The 20,382-nt window shown below is 38.5% G+C and overlaps 1 protein-coding gene across 1 annotated transcript; it reads right to left on the reverse strand.

The window, feature by feature from the left end:
- Positions 1-5,487: 5,487 nt before the first annotated feature.
- On the reverse strand, positions 5,488-20,213 carry LOC142348718 (uncharacterized). Its single transcript, XM_075400178.1, has 3 exons — positions 20,128-20,213; positions 18,038-18,171; positions 5,488-5,854 (listed from the first exon to the last, which is right to left on the reverse strand). Exons 1-3 carry the CDS (start codon positions 20,180-20,182, stop codon positions 5,588-5,590), a joined length of 456 nt encoding a protein of 151 aa, XP_075256293.1. The 5' UTR covers positions 20,183-20,213; the 3' UTR covers positions 5,488-5,587.
- Between the last annotated feature and the right edge of the window lie 169 nt (positions 20,214-20,382).

The raw sequence follows: 20,382 nt of genomic DNA on the forward strand, positions 1-20,382 counted from the left end.
CCAAAGAACAATCGTGCTCTGAAAAGCATTCAAATTTATTTCAACTAACTTTTGATGATGATGATAAGTCATGGGTTGAACTACCTTCACAAATAACAAAAGTAAGAAAACCTGCACTCTTTATACCACACATAGGCATTCAGGAAACATTGATTATAAATACTGCAAGCATTCATGCTTCTATGTACACAAATAAAGAAATGATAGATTTGTGGAATTCAATCACTTTTAACTCCAATAGAAAAGGAGTTCTCAAAATCATTACTAAGTCATTATTAGGTAACAGAGAATCGTTTTCAAATACTTCCGGAACAAACTATTATAAATCTAGGACAATTTACTTGGATTCATTCATTTCAGAGGACATCTTTACTGATAGGTTTGTTGAAACCTTTGGGAAGACGCAATATATAATTGAGCGATGCGGAAAGTTCTTTGCCGCCCTCTTATTCAACAAGTTACTCATCGACATAGTTCTATGCCTCATTCGAGCCTTGTAAAATTTATAAAAGTTACAGATGCATCTAATCCTGTTGTTAAAGCACTCTTTGCTGCCATATTGCCATATTTGATTTAATGTCAGTTCCAATTCTGACCTCTATCTATTAAGCAACTAATTCAGAGAAGAATAACGCTGATGAAAATTGAGAACGAACAATGCAAACTCCAAAACCTGAGAAGAATACTATCAGAAAAATAATTATTCAAATTCCACCGTACGGAGAGAATAATAGCCTAAGAGCTTTAAAACTTGAGAACAAAGTGTTTATCCAAATCTATCTATTGATGAGAAAATATAGACAAAAAAAGACGACCATAACGTTCCTACATCTCCAGTATAGGATTAGGTCTTCTATAACTCTTAATTTCTTCAAATAATATGATGATTATAAAATTCAAACTGACTTCATTACCACTGATTTAATTTAGATGAGAATAAAAAAATCAAGAAAAGAGAATACTTGCAACAGAAATTTAAAAAAAATAATGTTGGAATAGAGTAAGATTAGAGAATAATCGATATTTTAGGAATTTTCTTCCATCTTTAACAAACTGATATCATTCTTTCAGAAGAAACTTTCAAGTGTGTTTGGCCCGATTACAGTACACAATCCACTTCTAAACCTCAATCTGGAGTAAAGAAATTTAATCGACTAGTACAACCCTCAACCTATGGAAACCACATTACTCCTTTTACAACCATCCTCTCAGCTATCAAGATTCCAGCAAAAGAAACTCAAACTACTAGTGGAAATTCATTAATAACTGATTACATCATCTGAATGGAGAACTAATACCGCAGAAACAATTGCAGAGAAACAACCACGTAAATAATCATTAGAGAATTATTTAGCCCAGCGACAAAACTAGAAGTAAATTTACCCAAGACAAACCGTACAGTACCCAATGTCTTAGCGAACACTACCGCTACTCAATCATTGCAACCAAATTTCTTAATCTTCAACATTACACAACTACCCGTACAAGACCTCCTACAAAAACAACATCCAGCTGCGAAACAAGCTAAAACTCCCGGTTCTAGTGAACACCCAAACTACAACTCAAATTTCATCTATCAGTTGCAGTGAAATATCAGTGGAATCAATCTCATGGGTTACTGGTCGAATAAGAAATCATATTTACAGACTAATAACACTCTGCAAGAACAAACAATACAAGTCCCGTTTGACAATATAACAGCCAATCTCATTCCCCAGCTTGATACATTTAATTATCAAGTACAACAAAACCATTTATCGGAAAGGCAACGCTCTCAACAGCTCGATCAACGAATTACTGAGCTCCATCTGGAGATCGCAAATCTGGAGCATCAACTCCACATCCTCTTCTCATCACGTGTAGCACTCACAAAATGGAATAGAAAATTTGTGTTTTTAGATGTTCAGTACTTTCTTCTTCTTCTTTCTGCGTCGGTGAAGAAAATTATTCGTTTACATATTTGTTTTCACAGCTATTTATTTGAGTCAATTCGATTAATTCCTTGATCCTTTTACTTGCATAAATTTTTGATTTAATTTGATGACTTCACCGGTTCCCTTGCATGCAATTTATAGTCAAAAAAGAGTCCGTTTTCATCATTCAACTTTTCCATCGAATTCCTTCTTAATCTTTATAAATGTCTAACAATCTTGCATTAGACGTAAAGTACATTAAAACATATTGCGATCTCGCTGATTTTATTGAAAGGCAAGTTAATAAAATTTCAAAAACCTTCTTAATTGAAAATAAACTCTACACTTCGATTTCAACTCAATGGAACTTTGAGTTACAAGGAATTATATTGTTTCTGTAAGATAACAATTGCAACGAAATTGTAGTTTACTTTCATCAGATTCCTGAGTACAATTTATATGAAATACTATAGTTTGTTCATACTGAAGAAATCGATAGTATCAAAAATTTACATTTTCGACCGCTCACTTATTATTATCAAGTGATTGTTTTTTTCATTGTATTAGATTTTGATATCTTCCCTTCTGAATTATTAAGCGCCCAATTCTTCAAAACATATTGTAACCCTTCTTATCACATCATATTAGTCGAATTTGCCGATTTAAGTTAATTCGCTTTGATGACTGCAGTAACTTTATCACTGACTTACCTATCTCTACACAAGAAAATGAAATGAATACATTTGTAAGAGATAATCAAGATGACCAAAATATGATTCATTTTAACCTGCCAACTATAGTTGATGTTAATGTACTTCTCCAACATGTTTGCATTGACCAAATTACGGATCTATAACTTTTTCTTTGTTCTTTCACAACATTTCGTTAGTAGATTTTCTTGATCTCCATCCGCCATATATCTTTACAATACCCATAGCTCAGTCTTAGTTTCTCTATTGTCGTCTTTAAGTATTAATCTGGTCTTTATTCTCAACAGGTGTTGATATTGAACGATTTAAAGATTATTGCTTACTTTTTGAGCATAGTGAATCTGCATGGATAAACTTATCTAAACAGGCTATTTTCAATAATAAAGTTGGTAAATTCTCTAACTTATATTACTCAGAATTCCAATGTGAAATTATTCTGTTCCTTGAAGTTTCTGAACAAAACGATATTGTTATTTATTTTGAAATGATGACAAAGCAAAATAAATCACTTCTTAAAGAGAATTTACAGCGATCAGCAAAGCTTGAACATTATTTGTTTGAACAATAGCTTTAAACCTTACTTTGATTAATTTATTATTTACGAAACCGAATTCATTATTTGAAGAATTATTTCCGCAATACTAACCCTTATGGTGTTTTGCGCCTTCATTATATTTTCATTATTCATTTACCTTGCTTTTCATTATAGAAATTTAAATTAACAAGAATATTCTTCAATCACCTTCATTACTCAACTTGAGATGTAATAACAGCACAAGTTTTATTGAAAAACTACAAACGATCTGCTACGAGGGCCACCCAAAAATACTGTACAAACTTTTTTGGTCAGCCATGTATCTCAGGACATCGTCAATAAATCCGTCTGCAAGAGAAACTCCGTAACCAAAACGTACTATGAACTTTAACAAAGTATTCAATCTTACAAACATTTAATGCTTAATTACTATAAAATTAAATTAAATGAGTGTTTCAACATTTTAAAGCTTGATGTTTTGATTTAATGCGTATGGACCGGGATGGGATGTGCAGAATTGTGCTCCACTCATTAACCCTGTTTGATGATATTAGTGCTATTTTGAAAATTTACGTTAGAGTGGGTGAAGCACAAACTTGAATTGCATAAAGTCCTTTTAACATGTGAACAAAAAGCTAAGTAGTTTTGAATAAACTAATTTTTTTAGATCTTTAACTCAAACTGAGAATATCAAGACGTGATATTGACATGCCGCACCGAGAATACCAACATAATTCAGTTGACACTGTTATCACTATCCAAAAAGACACTAGAGAGACACGTGTCCGAAACTATAAAAAGAAATTGCTCGCTCAACCACAAGCACAGTTTGTTCCCGATAACTTCAGATTTAAATCCTGCTCCCGTACTGCTCCCATGCTTAAATTGCAACCTACTTGAGATAGATTTTAACTTTGTGACTAGTTCTTAACTAAGAACTCTCTAAGTCAGACAAAATTAATTTAGCACAATTTTGGAATTAAGGTAAGTTCAACTTAGCTTCTCTTAAAATCTAATTTACAAGTTTAACCTAGAATAAATCAACCTGTGCTAACCAGTGCTATTTCAATCTTAATAACTTAACTAATATATCCCCTAATGCTCGGTTTATAGTTGATGCTGTTTAACATAACTTATCAATTCATATTTGCATTTAACTTTCTTTAATACTTAACTATATAAACTAAGAGTAGAATTAGGGGGTTGAATCGTCCTGCGATTATCCCCATCGTTTAATTATCTAATGTATGAACCTGCAGTATAGTAAGCAAACATTATTTACCCTAAAATTTTAACCGCGTGAGTAGTTTTTTGACAAGGCTTTGCCCGGAAAACACATGCCTCAATGGAACATGGGACTTGATATGAAATCACGAGCGAAAAATTCATTGGAAGCAACTAATTTTTTAGCCCATTTACTAACAGTCGTCAGACATTGCAATTTCGGCTATCTAAAGCACATAGAAACTTTCGGCTTTATGGGTTCTCTGCTCTCTGGTAGGCAACTTATTTACTAAGTGATCGCGATGAGCGAACGCATCCTATAGTCATTCTGCAGCGCATTATGCTCATTATGCCCAGGCCGAAGATGAACGCACGAGGGGGCGTCGTGCGTTAAAAAATTATACACTCTAGAAACACTGAACATACATAGTACTGGCAAACATAGTGCAAACATATTACTGAAGCACTAACATCTGAACATGAACAAACAAACGTCTGGACATGAACGCACTAACGCCTGAACAGGAACGCACGAAAATCTGAACATGAATGCACGAATGTCTGAACCTGAACTCACATAAGTCTGAACTTGAACGCAGACAAATCTTGTGCTGGCACGAAATTCGGGTCAACGCACCAAAGCCTAGACATGAATGCAGAAAAAGTCTGGGGAACCCACTAAATTCTGGAAATGAACGCACGAAAGTCTTGAGAGTCTGGACATAGAGTCGTTCCCTCTGGGTCTTTCCGGACACCGACACTTTCAATCTGAGATGGTCGCCACATGCCGATTTCCGCCTGGCACCTCAACCTGGGTTTCGTTTACAGATTCCTTATCAAAAATTATAAATATTTTGCTGTGTGATAACGGCTGGGCCAATATTGTCAGTTAAGCCCATTTTCAAGGAAGGAAAGTGATCTATTGACTAAATTTGTTGAACTACAAATTCTACGGAATGGTGTGCAATACAACGTTATTCTTCAGCTGCCTCAAATGTGCCAATAACTACATAGGAACGTACAGTAATGCTAGACATTTTTTTTTCAAAATTTCTTTACATTCATCACAATTAGTCGAGAGAAATTCCTTTTACGGACAGAAAAATCGAGAGATCAAATGTTGAAATTAAACAGCATCTCCTTGAATTCCAAAAATAACCTACAGATTTTTAAAAAAAAACCTGTCTATCTATGTAATTATAAGTTTAATTCTCCTCGTCCTTTCTTTGTCTTTCGTCTTCCCTACAGACCCACGGTTGTTCCTCGCAAACAACTTTCAGTTTAAACCAGTCAAATGTGAGGTGTTGTTGTATTGAATCGAAAGAAAAGAAGTAAATAAATCCATATTCATCATTTATACTCGGTGGTAGAATGTAAATTGCGTCATGGAGGTCGCCTCTTCTTCTGATTGGTCCATATCCGAATCCGAGTGTTGAGATAACATTAGCGCAGAGATGTCTGTTGTATTTTCCCTGAAATAGTTGCAAGTATACAAGAGACTATATTTCTGGAAGGCCTAAGGCAATTAGAGCACAGAGCCGAGGACGCCTGATCCTGACGTTGATCTCATACTTCCGATTGTTTGCCAGTACTGTTTTTCAACTTATTTAGACCCAGATTTTGCTGCTTTAGATATCAGATGACGGTAGTTTTTAAATTCCATTTGACACAATCTGGTTCTTTTTGGCTTTGAATATGTTTTATTTTCTTTGAATAGTCCAGAATTTGATAGTTTAATCCGCTCTTCTCGAATAACAGTTCATCGAAAATTTATTGAAGTACCTAATTTTTTTTTTAAAATCTTGCCATAGGGCATAAAAAGATTTTTCTCAAGAATTTTGCTCAATAATTTGCTGCATTTATACCACGCTGTATCTTAAGAGTTTGTAAAAAAAAGCTTGACTAGGAGTAAAAGCAAGTCTGAAAAAATGAACAAAACGTACACAATGACTTCTTGCGAGAAAAATCCCTCAACTCAGAGCTTCAGTTCAGCTCTTTTAGTACTTTTCTTTAGAAGCAGAATCAGAGTCTAATTTCTTGTGGTATATATCAGATATCCTTAATCTGGATCATTTTAAGATAATCCTGATGCCTGCCCTCTATTGTAAGCGAACTCCTGTGTACAGATTTATGAACTAAATAAAAGTTCATAATCTGCGCAGCAGAAGATATTAGTTAGAAAACTACTTTCCTAAAGTAATGAATAACTAAATGGGTGACAGGCAACCAGTTTTCAAAAAAATTGGTAACTTCTGAGGGAAATGCTAAATGAAGATTTCTGTAAAGGAACCAAGTTTCATTATATTTTCCCTCCCCCACACCCACATTCCCCCCACCCCCACCTACACTTTCGCCATCCAAAACCATTTCCTGATTTCCATTCCCCAACCTATTTTCATTGAAGCTTTTTATAAGTTGATTTTATTGAAGAAGTCAGAAGTGGTTGACATTCATTTCAATTTTAAGATCTTTTCCGTTTGTGCCCCCCCCAGCTTAGTGCGTGCATATTATTTGCAACCCCCAGACGCACGTGCAATATTTTTACATAATGATTTACTATGTAATGACACGTGCTCTGTCACTGGGGGGAGCATAACGTACTGGGGGGGCACAAACGGAAAAGATCCCAATTTTATTTATAGTAAAGGATTTCCCGTTTTTAACCATAACTTGTGTGTCAGTGGCGCGAATTATGATGTATTTATAGAGTTTTATTTGCCACCATAGTTGCAAATTTCAGAAATACAAATATTATTGAAAAGTTGTCTTGGTGTGCAAGACTTAGGCCGAAGAGCATAAACAAGTTCTAAGAGGAAAAAATCAGCTGATCAGACATAATAGAGGTAACTTCAAACTCTCTACTTTTTTAAAAACGAAAACAATCAATAGGTGATAATCTTACAACCAAAGACAAAATTAAACGGACAAATTGCAATTTTGTATGCCAATTCGTTAGAATTTGAAGTCGTTGTTAGACAACAATAATTTTGGCTGTTTTGTTTGATTTTTGTATTCCTCGACGAATAGTCATTTGAATTTCAATAGATCCAAATTGAGAAAAATTGTCAAGTCTACTTGCAGCGAAAATTCAGACACAAAATGGTCAATTTTCCGCAAACGGAAATTTATTGAGTTACACGGAAAATCTGTTGAGTTTGTTCATGCCTTCAGTATTATAGGCAAGAATTTCTATCGTGAATTTGACAATTTAATGACAGTGTTGAACAGATTTCATGTGTGTTTTCTCTCTAGATCAATGAAAACCCAGATAAATATGGGCACTTTATTGTAAGAAGCTGTAAGTCTAGTCACTTGTGAGATCTGTTCAATTTGCTCATTAAATTGCCGAATTCACAATGCCTATTTTTTCCTAAAAAATTGGAGGCATAACCAAGTTGAGCAGATTTTACGTGGAACTCAATTAAAAGCTGATTCAGAAAACTGACCAACTTCTATCTTGATTTTCTGTGTAAATATACTTGCCAGTTTATCTAAAATTAGATCTGAAGGACCTCTGATGATTACTGGTGATTAATATTTTTTAAAAAAGTGTTGTCCAAATTGACTTCATAAGCGGGCATTTTATCATGCAAAGTTGCAATTTATTTGTTTACTTTTTCAACAAGTGTATTCTGATTTTTTACCATAGCAGAGGAATTTATATGACTTTCATGATAATCTCGAAGGCTTAAAGTTCATGAGTAGCATTTGGGTGCTTGATTTGAAAAATATCAGTTCTAACCGAAAATTTCTGGCATTTTCGGTTAGAACTGATATTATGATAAAAAGGCCGCTTATGATAAAAAAAATAGGCCGCTTATGATAAAAAAAACACAATAGTTTTTTTTCCGAGTAGCACTGTACTACATCAGAACATACAATGTGAAAGAAATATCAATTTTGTTGCTGAGTTAAAAGTTAAAAGAGAACCACAAAAACTTACCTAAATTGTTATTTAATTCTCCACATTCTTTTTAATCAAATTGTTACGTTACCAAAATTTGTGGTGGTTTTCAATTGTCACTGATTACACCAATCAAATACCTTTTTGATTTTACAGTAAAAACGAATTTTAACGGCACAGACCAATTAAACAGCGGAAGTTAGCAATATCATTTCACAAAATTTCAAGGTTGTTACATCGTTTTTGGTGAATAGTAGGAGGGTAATGTCTAGTCTAAAAAATCTCCTCAATCCATTACCATAAATTGTCTTCTCTGATATTGTTCTGGGATTGGAGATTGAGGAAAAAATCTAAAAACAACTCTACTAATTGTTTACCCTTTCCCCCATTTGCCTCCCTCTCTTTTACCGATTTGGGGCATCTGGAGGTCGTAAATTCCTAAAATTCCTCTGATTCCATTACCACTGACTCACTCTTCGTTAGTATTTCGGGAGACTAAAGACAATTCAATGTCTCGCACTACTACAACGCTTTCTGGTTCAATTTTCAGGAAAGCAAACTCGCAAAAGTTTCCCCTCACGCTTTTACCCCTCACTCGCTTTTGGTTTAATTAATTAGGGGTAAAGTCTAAAAAGTCTACCCCCACCCCCGCCCCAACCTATTACCCCCATTAAGCCAATGCATTCCTCCCCCCAGCGTTAGATTGATCTGGCTGAAACTGTGGGCTGTGGGGTAAATATGTGCGGAATATGTCCCATTGTTCCATAAGCTCCTCACACTGATTGCGTTTTGGGTGAACGTCTAAGGGTGTAAAGGTTAAAAATTCCCTCTGTCCCCCCTTATAGACCCCCTCTTTTATATCGTTTCCGGGTAAAAATGGGGTAGGGCAAATTTTATTAAGTATATTTATTCCCCCATCCCGGCCATCACCACACTCTTACGTTTTGGGGGTAAATAAATAGCGGGGCACAATTCTAAGAGGTCCCTTCATTCAATTAGCTCTCACTTTTATTTCTTTGCGATTAAATACTTCTGGGGGCACATTCTAATGAATTTAGACTTACCAAGTCGTGGCCAAGACATGCACAGACCAAAAAGTGTAGAAAGTGACATGATAATAGCACTGACTCAGTACTGATATTAGACTTGCAATTAAACTTGCTCAGTAATGATATTGTCGTGCCGTTAGATCCGGGTTTCCCTCTTTTTCGCACTTCAACCCTCATTTACCCCCGTTTATTACACCTTTTTAGTGATTATTTGGGAAACTGTTGGGTAATGGACATTCGCAAGCGGAGTAAAAAGCGTTTTTAACTAAGTAAAAAATTAATTTCTCAAAAATGAGAGAATAACAAAATGATAGTTTACAAAGGAATTTAGAGATTTACAGGAGAGATCTGATTATTAGATCAAGATGGTGATTTGAATTTGGGGATGAAAAGGGACTCAAAAATCAGCTGTATATATACCCATTATCAGTGTGAAAAAGTCAAGATACAAAACTAATCCTAGCACCGTGATTTATAGTGAGGGTCGCAAGGGTTACCCAATATGGTTTGCTTCTGCAAATCAGTCGCAAAGGGAAACATAAATGGAATGCATTTGCACTTTTCTAATAATTCATTCACACTTCCGGAGATATCATCATCATTTAATACATGCTGGGAAGATTTTACATCACTTAATCTAACTCTAATATTAGTTATCTACATTCACCAATTTGAACCGAATATTGATTCTCAGCACCATTTCTTGACGATTCATTTATATAATTTCTTTGATCGAAGTCATATTGCTTGTCTTTCTAATCTGGTAAGTCAAACTTTCTTTCTAATTCTCACTAAGTTTAAGACTATAGTTTGATCGATATTCTAACACCCCCACTCAGACTTGAGCTGATTGCGTAGAGTCTGCTCCCATCAAAACTGCTCTGAATGTTTCCACTTTCGAAACGGGTAAGGACTTTGTGAAGATGTCCGCTGCCATTTTGTCTGTAGGGACGTAATGAATTGAAATAGTCCCATCCTCAGTCTTGTCACGAATGAAGTGAAACTTTGTTTCGATGTGCTTGCTCCTTTTGTGCATGACTGGGTTTTGGCAGAGTCTGATACAACTTTGGTTGTCCTCACCAATTGCTATTGGACGTTTCTGTTGGATGCCAAAATTCTCTAGAAGTTGTTTCAGGTAGAGTGCTTCCTGAACTGCTGCTGCCATGCCCTGATGTTCTGCTTCTGATGAAGAAAGAGCAACTGTGGCCTGCTTCTTGACACCCCAGCTGAGTGCTGCGCCACGTCCGTTGAGCTTGAAGTAATAGCCCGTTGTTGATTTTCTGTCGTTCACGTCTCCAGACCAGTCCGCATCACTTTCCTCCACTAAATCATAACTAGCCTCTTTTGTGTAAGTAAGTTTTAAACCTTTTGAACCTTGAAGATATCGCAGAAGTCGTTTTCCGCACATCCAGTGTTGATTGGTAGGTGCATTCATGTGTCTGGACAGAATGTTGACTGTGAACATGATGTCTGGCCTCGTCTGTTTGGCCAGATACAGAAGTGATCCAACCAAGCTTCTGTAGATCCTCTGGTCCACTTCTTCGTCTCCGCTCTGTGCTGTCTGAAGTTTCAAATTCAAATTAGCTGGAGTTCTTGAGGATTTGCATTGATCCATTTGAAACCGCTCAAGCATTGTTTCTATGTAGCGTTCTTGGTCAACTGTGACTTTGCCCTCTTCTCGTCTGATTCTTAGAACCAGAAACCAGTGTAGTCTCCCTCTGTCTTCCATGTGAAAGGTTGCTTCTAGTGCCTTCTTGACATCAGAGACCACTGTCATACTTCTTGATGCTACTATGATTTCGTCAACCCAGACCAAGATGAAGGTGTGATCCTCTGCCTCTGATCTTGCGAACAAGCAGTGATCGTTCTTGCTTCTGGTGAACCCCTGTCTCAGTAGGAAGTTTGCCAGCTTTTTGTACCAGTTGTTAGCAGCCTGTTTCAAACCATAAATTGATTTATTTAGTCGACATACTAACTTCTCCCCATCTGATCCGCGTTTTACAAACTCCTGTGGCTGTTCCAGATACACTTCTTCCTCGATTGGTGAGTGCAGGAAAGCAGTCTTGACATCAAATTGGTGCATCAAATGGCCCTGCTTCGCTGATAGCTGAAGTAGAATCCTGAATGTCTCTGGCTTACAGGTAGGCGCAAAAGTCTCAAAGTAGTCCAGTACTTCCACTTATTTGAAGCCTTTCGCCACATAGCGCGCTTTGTATTTGTCCACTTGACCATTGGATCCGAATTTCACTTTGTAGACCCATTTGCCCGGTATGACGTCCCTGTCTGTGGGTGGTCTCACTAGGTTCCAAGTCTCGTTATCTTGGAGTGCCTTGACCTCGTCCTTCATTGCCCGGTGCCACTGGTCCCAATCGTCACCTTGCTTGGCTTCGTAGACTGTTTTGTGTTCCACATAGTCGCCCTCAGTCACAACAAGATGGGTTCTGACTTCTCCAAAAGATTGCGGAACATTCCTTGCTCGTGTCCCTCGTCTGGGCTCTGTTCTGTCCGCGTGTTCCAGTGCATCTTCATTGAAGCCAACTGTCTCTAACTGTGCGAAGTCTTCTGTGTCACTGTCTTCCAGTGACTCTGAGTCTCTGTAACTCCCTCTTGTTGCAGTAGATCCTTCATCTAGTGCTGTTTCTGCAACATCCGAGGCCTCTTGTCTCAGTGTTGTTTCTTGACTATTCACGCTCCCTGCGTCATGCCACTCCTCCTTTATTGCAGTAGATGTGTCCTGTCGTTCTCTGTTGTCATCATCTTGATGACCATCATCTGGGTGCCAGATTCCCAGTTCCGACCCATCATCTAGTAAGTCAGCCGTTTCTTTGTTGTCAGGGATTGAGCCCACTTCAGACTCCTTGATGATCACATCTCGAACTGCCATCACCTTGCGTGTGTTACCCGATATGGTTTGCTTCTGCAAATCAGTCGCAAAGGGAACACTAAATGGAATGCATTTGCACTTTTCTAATAATTCATTCACACTTCCGGAGATATCATCATCATTTAATACATGCTGGGAAGATTTTACATCACTTAATCTAACTCTAATATTAGTTATCTACATTCACCAATTTGAACCGAATATTGATTCTCAGCACCATTTCTTGACGATTCATTTATATAATTTCTTTGATCGAAGTCATATTGCTTGTCTTTCTAATCTGGTAAGTCAAACTTTCTTTCTAATTCTCACTAAGTTTAAGACTATAGTTTGATCGATATTCTAACACCCCCACTCAGACTTGAGTTGATTGCGTAGAGTCTGCTCCCATCAAAACTGCTCTGAATGTTTCCACTTTCGAAACGGGTAAGGACTTTGTGAAGATGTCCGCTGCCATTTTGTCTGTAGGGACGTAATGAATTGAAATAGTCCCATCCTCAGTCTTGTCACGAATGAAGTGAAACTTTGTTTCGATGTGCTTGCTCCTTTTGTGCATGACTGGGTTTTGGCAGAGTCTGATACAACTTTGGTTGTCCTCACCAATTGCTATTGGACGTTTCTGTTGGATGCCAAAATTCTCTAGAAGTTGTTTCAGGTAGAGTGCTTCCTGAACTGCTGCTGCCATGCCCTGATGTTCTGCTTCTGATGAAGAAAGAGCAACTGTGGCCTGCTTCTTGACACCCCAGCTGAGTGCTGCGCCACGTCCGTTGAGCTTGAAGTAATAGCCCGTTGTTGATTTTCTGTCGTTCACGTCTCCAGACCAGTCCGCATCACTTTCCTCCATTAAATCATAACTAGCCTCTTTTGTGTAAGTAAGTTTTAAACCTTTTGAACCTTGAAGATATCGCAGAAGTCGTTTTCCGCACATCCAGTGTTGATTGGTAGGTGCATTCATGTGTCTGGACAGAATGTTGACTGTGAACATGATGTCTGGCCTCGTCTGTTTGGCCAGATACAGAAGTGATCCAACCAAGCTTCTGTAGATCCTCTGGTCCACTTCTTTGTCTCCGTTCTGTGCTGTCTGAAGTTTCAAATTCAAATCAGCTGGAGTTCTTGAGGATTTGCATTGATCCATTTGAAACCGCTCAAGCATTGTTTCTATGTAGCGTTCTTGGTCAACTGTGACTTTGCCCTCTTCTCGTCTGATTCTTAGAACCAGAAACCAGTGTAGTCTCCCTCTGTCTTCCATGTGAAAGGTTGCTTCTAGTGCCTTCTTGACATCAGAGACCACTGTCATACTTCTTGATGCTACTATGATGTCGTCAACCCAGACCAAGATGAAGGTGTGATCCTCTGCCTCTGATCTTGCGAACAAGCAGTGATCGTTCTTGCTTCTGGTGAACCCCTGTCTCAGTAGGAAGTTTGCCAGCTTTTTGTACCAGTTGTTAGCAGCCTGTTTCAAACCATAAATTGATTTATTTAGTCGACATACTAACTTCTCCCCATCTGATCCGCGTTTTACAAACTCCTGTGGCTGTTCCAGATACACTTCTTCCTCGATTGGTGAGTGCAGGAAAGCAGTCTTGACATCAAATTGGTGCATCAAATGGCCCTGCTTCGCTGATAGCTGAAGTAGAATCCTGAATGTCTCTGGCTTACAGGTAGGCGCAAAAGTCTCAAAGTAGTCCAGTACTTCCACTTGTTTGAAGCCTTTCGCCACATAGCGCGCTTTGTATTTGTCCACTTGACCATTGGATCCGAATTTCACTTTGTAGACCCATTTGCCCGGTATGACGTCCCTGTCTGTGGGTGGTCTCACTAGGTTCCAAGTCTCGTTATCTTGGAGTGCCTTGACCTCGTCCTTCATTGCCCGGTGCCACTGGTCCCAATCGTCACCTTGCTTGGCTTCGTAGACTGTTTTGGGTTCCACATAGTCGCCCTCAGTCACAACAAGATGGGTTCTGACTTCTCCAAAAGATTGCGGAACATTCCTTGCTCGTGTCCCTCGTCTGGGCTCTGTTCTGTCCGCGTGTTCCAGTGCATCTTCATTGAAGCCAACTGTCTCTAACTGTGCGAAGTCTTCTGTGTCACTGTCTTCCAGTGACTCTGAGTCTCTGTAACTCCCTCTTGATGCAGTAGATCCTTCATCTAGTGCTGTTTCTGCAACATCCGAGGCCTCTTGTCTCAGTGTTGTTTCTTGACTATTCACGCTCCCTGCGTCATGCCACTCCTCCTTTATTGCAGTAGATGTGTCCTGTCGTTCTCTGTTGTCATCATCTTGATGACCATCATCTGGGTGCCAGATTCCCAGTTCCGACCCATCATCTAGTAAGTCAGCCGTTTCTTTGTTGTCAGGGATTGAGCCCACTTCAGACTCCTTGATGATCACATCTCGAACTGCCATCACCTTGCGTGTGTTGGGTATGTACACCAGGTATCCGTTTTCTCCTTCAGTGTAACCCACAAACTTTCCTTCCAGTGCCTTGGGGTCAAGTTTGCTGACTTCTCTGTCCCTCTTCCTCATGAATATTGTGCAACCAAAAATAGATAATTTACTAATTGAAAGCTTAGGTTTTATACCTCTCATCAGCTCTGCTGGGCATTTTTCTTCTCCTCGTCTCACAACCAAGTTTCTGATCCTTGCTGCGTGAAGAATTGCTGCTCCCCACATCATCTGGGGAAGTCCTGAGTCAATGAGCAAACATCTTGCCATCTCCAGCAGTGTCCTGTTGCACCTCTCAGCTAACCCATTCTGTTGTGGCGTCTCTGGTATGGTCTTTTCCTGTAGAATGCCTGCATCTAAGCAGTACGTCTTAAACTGCTCTGAGAGAAACTCCTTCGCATTGTCTTGCCTCAGCTTCTTGGGCGTCCCCACACTGAGAACAAATCTCTTCAGGCTGACCAGTGCTTCACTCTTTGCCTTAAGCAAGTCCACAAACACAAACTTCGTGTACTGGTCTGCAAACACTATGCAGAACCGGAACTCTGACAGTGACTCTACTCTGAAAGGTCCCATCACGTCTGTGAACACCCTCTCCAGCTTCTCTTCTGCTTGGGTCTCTGCCACTCTTGGTACTGGAGTCTTTGTGATCTTGGCCAATGCACACACAATGCATACATCATCGAGTTCCCCCACTGTCTCTGGTGCATTCCTGACCACATCCGCTTGATTCAAATGACCCAATCGTCTGTGCCACTTCCTTGCACTGTCAAGTTTCACGCTGTTGGAACTCATCTTGAATTCTAGAACGCTGCAGGGTAAGTAAAACAAAATATTTTCTTGTGTTAGTTTTAACCGAGTTCCCTTCTGGAGTTTCATGCAGCTGTTTCCTCTGTCGAAAGTGAAGCTATGTCCCCACTCCGTGCATCTTGAGACTGATAGGAGGTTTGAAGAATATTCCGGCACACACAGAACATTTTTGAGTTCGCATTGGAATTCCCATTTGTTTGAGGGTATGCTGATCCTCACACAGCCTCTGCCCACCACTCTGGAAGCCTCTCCGTTGGGATTTCTGACCACTGATTGAATGGGCACAAAGTCCAGGAACGCATCGATGTTCGTCACTATGTGATCTGTGCAACCACTGTCCACTAGCATGCCTGCTGTCTTCCACTGGGTAAGAGCTGCCCAGCATTCCTCGTCTGGTGTAGCCAATGTTGGACCCATTGCCACTGACTCATGTTTGCCTCCATCTCTTTGTCTCTTGCATGCCCTGTCTATGTGACCCTTCTCACCACACTTGCTGCATTGTGCTGTCTCCTTCCTCCTGCAGTCCTTGGCAAAGTGTCCAGGGATCCCACACACAAAGCAGTTTCCTTTCTTGGGTCCCTTCTTGAAGTCACGCTTCACTGCCAGTGCCACTGAACCACTTTGTCCCTTGTGTCTCTGCACCGTGCTCTCATGAAAGTTCTGCAGCCTTTTCCTCAACTCTGTGAAGTTCGTTGCCGGGTTGAAGCTTTCCTGTATAACAAAACTTTCATACCTCATTGGCAGACCATTGAGGACCAAGGCGTTGAAGAGGGTCTCTGAGATTGCTTCCCTTGCTTCTTGTAGCCTTTTGAGCAATTCCTGTCCTCTGATGAAGAAGTTGTCCAAATCCTCAGAATCTTCAAGCTGCAGTCGAGCAAGCTGTGCCACTAAAGTCACCACTGTCGGCGTCTCCACACTCTGAAATCTCTCTTGCAAAAGCTTCCAAGCTTTTGCTCCATCTCCAATGCCATCATCTCCCACACAGTCATGTCTCATCAGCATGAGGGTTGTTGCATCTAGAGTCAGTGCCAGATGGCACCACACATTGTTCCGTTTCTCCTTGATGTCTGCAACTTCCTTCGCATATGCATCCTTCAGCACCTTGTGGTTCTTCTTTTCATCATTGGTTGTCCCATTGGCCAGTAGCGCAGGCTCATTGGGTTGCTCCTCTGTCCCCAGTAATGATTTGTAGAGTCCCTTCGTCTGCATCATCACCACAAATCTTGTGCTCCAGATTGGAAAGTCCTGTGCCTTTCCTGTGTAGGTCAGCAGATTCACTGTCTGTTGATCCATTGAAGTTTAAGCAGGCAAAACAGTTGTGAAAAGAAAAAGTACTAAGCAGAAAAGGATTATGACTGTCAACAACAAATTAGTTTTGTTTTGGAAATTATTTTTATGACTTAGAAAATTGCTGGGCCCATAATCTGTTGGGTAATGGACTTTCGCAAGCGGAGTAAAAAGCGTTTTTAACTAAGTAAAAGAATTAATTTCTCAAAAATGAGAGAATAACAAAATGATATTTTACAGTAGAATTTAGAGATTTACAGGAGAGATCTGATTATTAGATCAAGATGGTGATTTGAATTTGGGGATGTAAAGGGACTCAAAAATCAGCTGTATATATACCCATTATCAGTGTGAAAAAGTCAAGATACAAAACTAATCCTAGCACCGTGATTTATAGTGGGGGTCGCAAGGGTTACCCGATATGGTTTGCTTCTGCAAATCAGTCGCAAAGGGAACACTAAATGGAATGCATTTGCACTTTTCTAAGAATTCATTCACACTTCCGGAGATATCATCATCATTTAATACATGCTGGGAAGATTTTACATCACTTAATCTAACTCTAATATTAGTTATCTAGATTCACCAATTTGAACCGAATATTGATTCTCAGCACCATTTCTTGACGATTCATTTATATAATTTCTTTGATCGAAGTCATATTGCTTGTCTTTCTAATCTGGTAAGTCAAACTTTCTTTCTAATTCTCACTAAGTTTAAGACTATAGTTTGATCGATATTCTAACAGAAACTAATTTTACAAAATTCCTTCGCTCTTACTTTATCTGGTTGGGAATCTAGGAAGTAAGTTCTAAAAACTCACCTCACTCCATTACTCCTCACTCTTTCCTTGTTTTGGGGTAAATATTAAGGGTGGTAAATTTTTAAAAGTCGCTTCATCCCATCACCCTACTCTTATATTGATTTGGATTAAATTTTTAAGGTGGATAATGGAGTTCCATTAGAATATCTTTCGAGTCCCCTCATTCCATTAGCGCATTCACTCCTACATTGTATTTGGGTTAAATATTTAGGAAGTATTTTTTATTGTCCACTCAACGCCCCCCGGCTCGAGGTATCAACTCTAAAAATTTCTAAGAAAAATGTAAGAATTGCGATCAATGCGTTGAAAAGATGAAAAAATTGCAGATTTAGCGTTGAATGTGGTTGAATGCGTTTCGGGAGGGATTCGGGGGGGGGGGGGGGGGGGTAATTTACGGTACGGGTACCGTAAATTTAATGGTACGGGTTATTACGTCACAAGTTAGCACTCACACTTACCGTTATCACATTGAGAAGTTTTCCTCCGGTTGAAAAGTCCAATAATAGGTTTATATAGTCCATAGGCGACATTCCATTCTGTTGTCCAAATCGTGCGTATGATTTTATTTGATACTTGCAGCATACTGTATGGTCTAAAACAAAAAATACTTCGATGGTTTGTGGGATAGGGGGTAAAGAGGGGGGGGGGGATTGGTTTCGAAAGATTCCTATCTTGGCTCGCGTGCTTGGCCAAATTTGGCTCGCGTGCTTGGCCAAATGAAGTTATGTTATGCCAAAAAATTAGTTTAAAAAATTCATATTTAATCAACTTTTATATTTAGAAAGTTTTGTGAGAACTGAGCTGAAATGTGCTGAAATCATGTAACAAATGCGCTAAAAATTCAACACATTGAGTACATAATTTCAGCGCATTTTAGCACTTTTCAATGCTCTTTTTTCTACAAAATTTCATTATTAATATAAAATTAAATTAATTGACAGGAAATTCAGAAAGGAGTGCTAAAATGTGTTGAAATGCACTGAAGTTGTTTAGGAAATGCGATGAATTTTGAGCTCATTTCCTTAAAAATATAAGCGCATTTCTTACGTTTCTTAGAAACATTCAGCGCACTTCTTCTATAAATGGAGCGCATTCAACGCATTTCAGCGCATTTCAGCTCATAAATGCGCTGAAAGCTCGAGACAGAATAATATGAAATAAAAAATCCATCATACATTTGTTCAGGTATTGTAATGAATTTAAAAAATGTTGACGGGGAAAAATAAACAGCGGAAAAATGATGAAGGTTTGAAATTTACCTCGAATTACAGCAGTTCAGTATTAAATTTTATCCTGAGATAAAACAGAATAGAGAAAAATAGTCATTCAGAGATCAGAGTTTTTTTAATATCGCTCTATAAGAATGGAAGGAAATCTGTTCTTTTCTGAACGTTACTCAGACTTAAAAATGAGCAGGCAAAATAAAGATCTCAATTGCTGCAAAATGTGAATAACATTTGAACATATCAAAATAGCCCCCGAATGCACACAGAAACTTGATTTTAAAAAAGGTGGCATAGCCGTGATCAGAGATTGAACAATAAAACTGCGTAACTTGAAAGATCAGTTATGAACAATTGATTTCTGTATCCGGAATCGATGAAAGTTCAACAACTATGTAATAAATGCGCTGACAGCCGAAGAAAGATAATTTTTCAGTGGAAAAAAAATTTCACAATAGTCTGTTCATTTTTCTCTTTTTGTTCATGGAATAAGAACCAGGAGGAATTGCGACTGTTTTTGCAATAAAACCGTTGTGACTTTTGTGATGACTTAAAGCACATTTCTTGTAACTCTCAACAGTTTCCGCACTTTTTTCTACGTAGTCAGCGCCTGTCTTTCACAGTTTCTACGATGAATTGGATTTCAGAGGTAAACTCTTCCATAACTATCCGTTCAGTTTGTTGAATTTTCTTAATTTATTAATTAAGCTGAGTGCCTTCAGCACATCAAGAAATAGTTGCAAAAATCAGTCATACGCTGATAATTTTGTTTTGCCTGCTGATATCAACGGAATGCTTGCATATTTCCCAAAACTATCTTGTAGAAGTTAGTAGCTATCATATTAGTTCAGTGGTCTATTTGACTTTTCGTCCTCGTAAACGGAATAAACAGGTAGAACTTGACGGGCATTAAATTCTGACCCCCCCCCCCCCCCCCAATCACTCAACCCCCATCTCTAAGCACCAGCTTGGTTCTAACGAAGCCAAGCGCTCGCTGGTTGTTTGAGAGCAATTCACCCGACGTCAGTCGGTTATGTCTCCTGCATGTGCACCTTTACCACTTTTCTTACATAACATTCAGAGCCTCAGCTATATCGTTAACCCTGGTCTTTCAGCATTAAATAGTTTCTAAGTTTTCAAACAAAGGTTTCCAAACGTTCTAAAAAGTTTTCTCAAATTTCAGTGAGACAAACCGAAAAAGATTACCCGTTTTTAATTTGAGAAATGCAGTGATAATGTTTTTTTTTCTAAATTTCATTTCAATGTGTGCTAACGTTTTATAAGAAGTAAGAAGTGCGCTTAAGGAATGCGGTACAAGTACTCACTGTTTTTTACTGTTGTGGAAATTTTGTATGGAATGTGTTGAAAACTTTTGTTCATATATAAAGTTGAGCAAAATTTCTGTAGGTAACGTAATTGGGAACTCTTTGTAAGAAAGTACGTAAGAAATGATTTTTCTGATTGTCAAAGAGTTCAATTATTGTCAAAATTAATAGAAATTTAATAGCAATTTAATTTCAATTTAATAGAAATTGTGAGAAAGTTATCAAAGAAATCGGCGGAATGTACTAATTTCATTT

Source organism: Convolutriloba macropyga, chromosome 10 (genome assembly GCF_964194025.1).
Source record: "Convolutriloba macropyga chromosome 10, txConMacr16.3, whole genome shotgun sequence".
NCBI classification, from domain to species: domain Eukaryota; kingdom Metazoa; phylum Xenacoelomorpha; order Acoela; family Convolutidae; genus Convolutriloba; species Convolutriloba macropyga.

Bases quoted from the DNA above. Each gene is read 5' to 3' on its own strand.
- LOC142348718 (XM_075400178.1), bottom strand. From the start codon at position 20,182: ATGAACAAAAGTTTTCAACACATTCCATACAAAATTTCCACAACAGTA. The intron at 18,172-20,127 runs GTGAGTACTTGT...TTTTTGTTTTAG, and splicing joins TTCCACAACAGTAAAAAACA to ACCATACAGTATGCTGCAAG. The intron at 5,855-18,037 runs GTAAGTGTGAGT...CAACTATTTCAG, and splicing joins AACTTCTCAATGTGATAACG to GGAAAATACAACAGACATCT.